The 9285-nt window shown below is 35.5% G+C and overlaps 1 protein-coding gene and 1 long non-coding RNA gene across 2 annotated transcripts; both read left to right on the plus strand.

The window, feature by feature from the left end:
• Nucleotides 1-4584: 4584 nt before the first annotated feature.
• Nucleotides 4585-6001, plus strand: LOC125059838. The gene is made up of 2 exons (XR_007118731.1): nt 4585-5009; nt 5173-6001. It is a non-coding gene; the product is annotated as an uncharacterized LOC125059838 (long non-coding RNA).
• Nucleotides 6002-7277: 1276 nt separating this feature from the next.
• Nucleotides 7278-8769, plus strand: LOC125059921. Its single transcript, XM_047664620.1, has 3 exons — nt 7278-7433; nt 7529-7710; nt 8054-8769. The coding sequence occupies exons 2-3, from the start codon at nt 7573-7575 to the stop codon at nt 8231-8233; spliced, it is 318 nt and encodes a 105-aa protein (XP_047520576.1). The 5' UTR covers nt 7278-7433; nt 7529-7572; the 3' UTR covers nt 8234-8769.
• The last annotated feature ends 516 nt before the right edge of the window (nt 8770-9285 follow it).

The following is a 9285-nucleotide window of genomic DNA, read 5'->3' on the forward strand; positions in this document are numbered from 1 at the left end:
TAAAGAAAGAGTGATGAGTTTTCTCTACGAGAGTCTATCTCGCGGCAGTAATGATTAAAGAATCTATGTATTTGAAGATTTCCAATAACCCCGTGTAATAAAAAATTTCATCTATTGGTTGATTTTCGACCTAATTATTTTGCTGTTGATGGATATAAAAATATTGTTTAGATTTTTTACTTGAGATCTTCTTGTACCTGATACTCAAAGCAATATTTTTTTTTTTTTTTAAAGACCCACACAATTTCACTTCACACCAATTGACCCAGTCCAACGCCAAGCTGGTGAAGCTTGTGTTATGGGCACCTACTAGGCAACGGATACACATACACACTATAGAAAGATAGACATACAATTACACATTTAAACACCCAAGACCCAAGCACCAAATGCTCATCACACCAATGCCCGTCCCAGCCGGGAATCGAACCCGGGACCCACGGATTCGCAGCCAGGGGCACCAACCACTAGACCAATAAGTCGTCAGGACTAACTGCAGTCTCACTAAAGTGCTAGGGCATATGTTTTATCGTGGTGTTTAGAAAGTTTCCATGTTGACTGGCGTCTTGAGTGTCTGTCTTAGATTCGAATACCGGTGTTAAATAAATGTTACCACCATCATCCACGAATTGCTCGTCAGTAATTTCTAATAAAGTGAACCCTGCGGCCCAATGCTAAATGCAATACTGTGGCTGTTCTGCGAGCCGTATCGAATAAAGTGTCCCTAGGAGGGTTGGAAGAAAGCCAGTCTAGTACTATTCGCGGGTCCCACGTGACGGATGATTTCACGACTTTTGGTTTAGTTACTCCTAATACCCTGAGGGTGTGTTTAATAATAAAATTTGAAAATGTTTGTTGTTCTACATGGGGACCACAAAAAGTTAAAACTGTTGATTTGCGAACAAGGATGGTTGATAGGATAAATTTCTGTTTTGGCTTTCTGTACTGTCTAAGTGTTTGTTTTGTAATATTATGTATGTTAGCTGTAAGATTACTTATAATTAAATAAATAAATAAATAAATTTTCTTTTAGAAAAAGTGATATTAAATTTTTTGCAATATTGGCTGTTTGAGGGGATTTTGGGTTCACTTGAGAGTTGTCACACCATGACAGCCCTCTTTTGATTGCGGGTAAATAAGTGGACAGGTGGAGTGACCAACTTTTCAAAAGTAGATCTTTTTCCAGTGTGGACCAGTCTTTTATTTGGACACCCCACCCCCAATTTCCCAAACTTTTAGGGTGTGGAGGAGACAGTACAATTGTCGTATCTAGGAGTGTCTGCGATAGGTGTTGAATTTCGTGGGGGTGATCTAGAGACCTGGATTTCAGGGCCAGAAACCTTGCGGCCAATCTGAAGCAACTATCAGATAGGTTCCCGTCGCCCGGTTTAGGTGTGCTAAAACTCAGGGTAACAGACTTGGAGGGGGAAACACCCATGCTAGAGGAAGAAGGTGCCACTACGCAGACTTTTTCCCCCTTTATAATCTGTCTGCTATGATCACCCTGGTAGGTAATGTACCGACAGAGTTATGTTGAATTTGTCCGTCAGGTGCAATAGTTTGAAGGTTAGTGTAACCCTATCGATTTTGTTCCACCTTCTCTTTGAATGTATGCAATCAGAGTTTCATTTGTCCGATTGTATTAACACGTGTGTGTTTTGTAATATTTTTACATTTATTTTTATTGCGGCTATTACTGCATATAAGTCCTTTTTATTGCAGTGCCACGTTTTCTGTTGGTATGACCATTTTCCTGACAAGGTTCCCGTCAAGGGGATGTGGCCCCCCCAACCCCAATCCGAGGCGTCCGTCGCTAGGAAGTGGGTTGCAGGTTCTTTGTGTATAGGCGTCGTCTGATGAGTAGCTCCGAGCCACCACATCAGTTCCTGCCCTACAATCTGAGGCAGCAGTTGACCTCGACGGGGTCGGATCTTGTTGAATTGTCGCAGAAAGATCTGTACCTGGCTACAGTGAAGCCTCCCGCGGGGCACGACAAAGTTTGCGAAGTTTACTTGCCCTAGCAAAGCTTTGTAACTCGCGAATACAACGCATAACTATGGTTTTTGCGCTGTATTTTTTACCTTGGGTAGCGACATCACATTGACCATAGTATTCCAGCGAATTCCAAGGTGTTCTAAATTTTGTGTTGGTACCAATACGGATTTTTTGGTAATTGATTTTCCAACCTAGGTGTTCCAAGTGTCTCACGGCCTCCGCGGCCTGAGAATCTAACTTGGCGGGTGTTCCAAGTGTCTCACGGCCTCCGCGGCCTGAGAATTTAACTTGGAGTGGTCTTGGTTGACCAGAAGGTAGTCGTCTAGGAAGACTAGCACTCGACATCCCTTCGCACGTAAGGTCTCCTCGACCCAACATGATACTGCAGAGAAAAGGTGTGGTACTGACGCTAGCCCAAAAGGAAGGCAAGTCATGTTTTCGTATAACTGCCCTTTTTAGCTGAGCCTTAAGAAAGGTCCTTGTGATCTCGCTGCCGGTAGATGGAAATAGGCTTGTGATAAATCTGTTTATCATCCAGTCCGGTAGTTGAAGAAAGTCTGGGACTAAGCCGTGGGTGATCAACCGAAAATGTTTTGTCTTTACGAATCGGTTTAGTCTCGCAAATCTACAATAGAACGCATCGTGCCGTCGCTTTTCCTGCGAAGAACCATTTTGGATATAAAACTGGGGGTTTTGTTGAGAACTGTTTGTAGGATACCCTTGCTTGATTCAGGAGTTCTATGAATATCTGCGATGTCGTAGGTGACGGTTCGGTTGCGTATTGACTTACTATTCGATTTGTTGGCATTAACAAAGGCGGTTTCTTGTACAGAGGTATGTGGAATCCTTGAATTATGTTGGATAGTAATTTTTTTCCGTCATTGTTAGATAACGGGTAGTTTTAAAGTTGTTTATGACTATCGATTTCCTGTTAAACGTTCGCATCGTTTCTTGTTTTAGGTGGGTATTACGAAAATTATTTTTTCCATTTTGTGCCTGGTGTCTGTATTTGGATGTAGACGCTTACGATTATTTGTATCTAGGTTTAAAAAGCTCTCTTACTCTTGAAGGTTGCGGTGGAGATAACCAGAATTGCGGCCCACCGAGGGATTGTATTAGGGACGCGAGCTTACTTTTGTCAAATAAAAATTCCTCGCTAGGAGGTATATTACTAAGCGCAGTTTGAATACTTTTGTCCGAAATCTTACTTATTAATCTTTTACGCCTAGTTTCTATACATTCCGCTCGTTTTCCGCATACAATTTGCAGGGTTTGTTCATGCAATTTGTAAGCAGGTGATTCATTACCAACAATATAGGATATTTTTGTGAAAAGATTTAATCGCGGGTTTTAATTCCGTTGGGTTATTACGAGTACAGTTTATGATTTTCTGTAATCCAGATTGTAGTAATTCCCTTTGACATAGGAGTTTTAAAAGCTTAATATATTATTATATTTTTATATATTTATTTTGTAATTATTTTCTTTTTTATCGGCCTTCTTAATAGTCTTTTTATCATCAATATTTGTGATACCAAGCCCAGAGATTTCGATTTTCGGGTCGACGGATTAATAAAAAATGGCTATAGTAGTTGGTCGGTCAGTGGGTACCCTCGTTATTGAACGCACTGGCGTTGACATTTGGTACATAATATCGTTGTTGCATTATAAAATTTGTGAGGAAACTCACCTGATTATATAACGCGTCGATCATGGGATCGACCGTTACCTGTGCTACTCGTTTCCTTTTCTTTCGTGGCGGTCCCTCGCGCTCCGAGTCTCTATCAGACGCGCTGCTGGTGCACGTGGAGTCCTCTTTGTCTTGTTCGCGACCTTGCTCGACACTTTTTTAGACTACTTGCCTGATCGGCCCCGGCGGCGGCCTTATCGGCATCGTGAGTCCATTACGCACTTGTGATGTATAAATAATGCGTTTTGCTAATAATTAACACTAAGAAAGACTATAAGGTTTTAAGTCCTTATTGAGTTGTTTCGGTTTCGACCGCACGCGGCGAAAGTACACAACGCTATGACTGTGGAAATGACACCGTCCTAGCTGGTTAAGATAAGTATGAAGTTGAGGCGATTACAGCGCCATCTATTCTATCTAAGCGGAACTATTTCACTCGGTATGTATCGCACTTCATGGCTAAGTATACATTGCTTCTTCATTATACAATGCTGTATGTTTTCCGGAGGCACATCAATAATATTATTTGATAAATTACATCTGCTAAATGTAAATAAAATAGGTAAATTTTTTACTCATAAAGGGCAACATTACGTCATGCGATTGCAGCGCCGCGTCTGGGGGACTTCTTTCATGAAAAGGACTATATCTAAGGGTGAGATCTATAGTCCGCACTTGGACTTTGCTCAGACTTACCTTACGAAAAACTTTGCCTAGTGTACACTAAGGTTAAACTATGATTTCGTATTTATAGACATTTTAACGGTGAGATTAAGCTAAGCCCAAGCTATGACAGCAAATGTCAAAATACAAATTGATGTTTCAGTTCATGCAATACTTTGTTTATTATCCTTTAAAAAAGTAAACAATAACAAATATTTAAACATCTAAAACGGTACACATATATCTTCAATTTATTGTTATTTATGTATTCATTTATTTTATTATTGCAATAACTAGAAATTTACGAGTAACCTTTAGAAAATGTATTAATTATTTAAAGATGACAATAATTTTGTTACGTAGAACGGATCGCATTGTTTTGACAACAGCAACAGAGCACTTGTATCAAATATCAACAATTGAAAATTTTGCCTAAAGTGTTGTATATGTTCGGAACGAATACAACCAAAATCCTTCCATCCTGTACGGTGAGAATGAATTCAAAAGAAGGAACCGTATTTTGAAACACACGGTATTAAATGTGATCCTGCCACTGATCATTACAAACTTGCAACCTTATAACAACAGAGGATCGCCAAACCTACCGCAATTGCAAATACTTTTTGCATTAAGGCATAAAAATGCAACTGGATGTTTTCAGGTAATATTGTGTTCATAAATATGTATGGTTTTTCGATTTGAATATTATAGGTACCTATGTATTCTCAAATGATTTTAAATACATTATATGTTGAAGACATTTGTCTTCTGACTTTCAGAAACATAACATATATGTAACTAATAATAATTCATTGACATTACAGATGGTGTGTGGTGATCTGAACAGAATAAGCCAATCTACAGTCTGTTTAATTATAAATAAAGTCTCTGCAGAGTTGAGTAAATTACTTCCTAGATTTGTAAATTTTCCAAGAAATATGAACACAGCCAAAAGGAAGTTTGAAGAATTAATAAGATCTAATACTCACCATGACCTAAACAGTATAATCAGAGCTATTGACTGCACCCATATAAAAATTAATAGACCCAAAGGTATCGCTCACTCTGAAGCATACAGAAATAAAAAAGGGTAATTTTCTGTAAATGTGCAAGCAATAATAGGGCCTGATATGGAAATATTTGATATAGTGACCAGGTGGCCTGGCAGTTCACACGACAGCAGGATATTTAGAAACTGCCAGGCGTATGCAAGGCTGCTAAATGGTGAACTAGAAGGAGTTTTAGTAGGTGACAGCGGTTATCCGGCACTTAACTTCATGTTAACAACACTTTTATATCCAACGACAAGAGCTGACAATAATTATAATTATTCTCAAATAAGAACTAGGCATATTGTTGAAAGGGTTTTCGGAGTGTAGAAAAGGAAATTTCCATGTTTACAGCTAGGACTACAGTCAAAATTGACAAAATATACTAGTTATATATAATTATAGCTTGTGCTGTATTGCATAATATAGGTATATAGAGTCATAAGCATCCCCTATGCTTATGATGATGGTGATCTTGCTGACAGCAGAAGTTGAGTAACACAGAAACAATGAAAGATCTCCTACAGGTCTAGCATTCCGGCAATCTGTGATTGCACAATTTAACTAGGTAATTTGTTCGGTAATAAAGAATATCAAAACAAAACTTGTTTCATTTTAAACATTTATTTTCTGATTCTTTTTTTGAGTGTAATACATATTTCTAATACTAATTTATATTTTTGTTGAAGAAATTCTATTTCTAACAGATTTTTTAATTTTATATGTTCCACTCCTATCTCAAATTTTTTAGGGTAGTCAGGTAATAAATGGTAGAAGATTCAGGGAAACGAAAATAACAGATGTGAAGCGAGAGTCATCGGTTAGGTTATAGTTTGAATTTCGTTGTCACTATAATATGCCAGGGCTGCCAGGTGACAGATACGATATCACACCAGTTATTTATAAGATCTCTCAAAAATGGGGTTGAACACTTATATAAATAATGTAAATAAACAACAATAGATACCATAATAATGTATAATTATTTTATTTCATCCATTTCATAGGTATTTATCAAGATCATTTAAAATTTCTTTGAATTCAAATTCTATTTTTCCCAAAGTCTATGGAACTCTGATACCAAATGGCAACACCGTTCATTAAAAACCGACAAAAATAAAAAGTCCAGTAAAAGATATGATGGTAGAGCAAATTTTAGGCCATTATTTTTGTTAGGCTTATAGTCAAAGTTTTTGGTAAGTCGTCGATTTCGTGGACTTGAGATTAAGCTAAGCCAACACTAGGGAGGGATTCGCAGTTTGCTCTATAAATACCGACTGTGTCTTAGCTCGATAGTTAAGTCAGAGTAAAGTCCAAGTGCGGACTATAGATCTCACCCTAAATCTTTTGTCACTAAGAACAAAATCTTAATAGAAAACGTAATAAGATAACAAACTTATTTTCTAATTCGAAAATAAAGCATTTTTTTATTTTGTGTAAATTATTAGAAGTACATTTCTTCCAGGCTAGTATAACACTAAATAATTTTGTGGATCTATTTCATAAAAATTTAATAATTATCAGTAAACTACTATTTTTATAATACAAGAGTCGTGCACAACGTTAATATTTTTTTTCTAAAACATTTACAACACAAATGGTAGGTATGTGATAGAGACTGTGCGGAAAATTCAATTCCATTCACCCATACCAATTTGTCATAATATATTGGAAAAAAATAAGTGAAATGCTCTGTATATTACTTTTTTTTAAAGTTTTCTTTTCAATTTTGTTGTTAAAATACTGATGAAATATAGTCTTTCTTGTCTGTGTACACTCTTTTCTACAGAGCAGATAATACAAAATTTGTATTTTAAAATGTTCATAATATTAACAGCTTGACATTTGACAGTTGGCAGTAACAAACTGCAGAAACTGAAATCAACAACAAAATATTTAAATTTGAGTGTTAACTTCTAAGTTCTAACACAAAATTTTCAAACTACAAATTAAGTAGAATTTCGTATGAAAAATTAAACAACTTTTAGTTATTTAATAAATAATCATCAATAACAACACAATTATCGATACAAATAGTAAATATTGTACAATAAATCACTAAGTTATGGTATTATTGAGGTGTTATGACTTATGTATTCCATTCCGTAATGATTTCTTACGTTTTTTTCAGAAGCTATCTTAATCTTATCACTCTCCCTTAATAAATTTGCAAATATGACATCGGCATCGTCAAGCAGCGCCCGATCTCTGTTCGCGGAATCTAAACAAAGACTTGCAGAGAGAGTTCAAGTTAATATGAACAATATAGCATCACTAGCGAGGCAGATCCAACGAGGTTCCAAATCTAATGAGGTAAGACACTCTCTTGTATCTTTCTTAGATTTCTCTAAATATATCCATAGTTTTATTGAGGATTTTTGCTTTATGATTGTCGTTAATATTTAGGGGAAATACAATGACTCACAGAACACAAGCTCTCAGAATTATGTGACTAAAACTTAGTTAATATGTAAATGTGAATTTATACAGTTAGTCAGTTTCAAGAATTTATTTAAATCTTTGTGATACTCTCTTAAACTAAATACTCCTTTCAGTCAGATTTATTCCTGATTTGTAATCTGCATTAGCTGAATAAAAAACAATATATTATCTCTATGACTTAAATTCTCTAAATTAGTTTTGTATTATTTTCTAGCTCCTTATGAAAGCAGCAAGGGATACAGCATGTACAGAACCATTAATGGAGAGCACAGAACAGAATTTAAAGAAAATGCAACTGATCTCAGTGCATATGGGTTACCAGTTTGAAAGCATACAGAAGTCAGCAGAAATGATTACAGAAATTAATGAACAAGTTGCTAGCTTACATAGATAAATATGTCTATCTGTTCTTTTTTTGTTTATTTCAACAATTGTTTGGGGGGAAAATTATCAGAGGATCTATATCCAAACAGCTAAGTTCCATATGCCATGGATATGCATATTATGCGTTACCACAGCTTAGGTTGCGCATGAGAAGTCTAAGATAACATTATATATTAAAATTTGATTAAAGCTAAGTATTTAAAATATATTTTGTTATGTTTATGCTCAAGGCATGTTTAAGTCAATCAATATTAAATGTGTTATTTAATAAATTTGATCTCATCATACGTAATTATTTTAATATGTACATATAATTTATTCACATAATTATTTGTATTGAAGTAAGTATGTATCTTTTATTATATATTATATATGAATAACTTAGTCAATAAATTTGGAGAATTTTGAGTTTAATAAATAAGTCTACAAAATACGGTATAAACAATGCAAAAAGTAAATTCCTTTTCCTCAGAATTATTTTGTATTACGGATTTTTATATATTATATAAATAAAGAATATAATAAAATCTTTATAAATATATTTTATTGTTGTTTAATTTTAATTAAAATGTATGAACGAAAAGATGTATTGCATTTGCTATGAATCTTTTCGTAGGCGCATTTTTAACGGAGTTACGTACTGGACACCAGTTTACCCATACTATGTAGTTTTAGAAAAAACAAGATACTTTTGCCTTAACTCATTATATATAAATACGTGATTTACGTAGTCCTATGTAATATGCTACAGTCTACACGTAAAACATACACTTCTTTATTTAAGTGTATAAGGACTATTTGAAGGTGAAATAAATGTTTGATATAGCAATAATATATTATGTATCACGCCGACCGCCTCGCATTGTTTACATCTATAGAGTTTTTTTTTATGGCTCTGGCACGGTTTGTGCATTAGCCAGCGTCAAGTATAATATTTTTTTTATAATTCGTGCGCTTGCCTTACAAATTCGACCATGTCCTCCATGAACGGTTTAGGCACTCGCCCAGTACCGCACAACCCCCCCAAAGGCCGAGAACAAATTTAAATTAAATTAGAACTTG

Source organism: Pieris napi, chromosome 20 (genome assembly GCF_905475465.1).
Source record: "Pieris napi chromosome 20, ilPieNapi1.2, whole genome shotgun sequence".
NCBI lineage: Eukaryota > Metazoa > Arthropoda > Insecta > Lepidoptera > Pieridae > Pieris > Pieris napi.

Coding starts and splice junctions, on each gene's coding strand:
- LOC125059921 (XM_047664620.1), top strand. CDS start 7,573: ATGACATCGGCATCGTCAAGCAGCGCCCGATCTCTGTTCGCGGAATCT. Junction 7,711..8,053: donor GAGGTTCCAAATCTAATGAG/GTAAGACACTCT, acceptor ATTATTTTCTAG/CTCCTTATGAAAGCAGCAAG.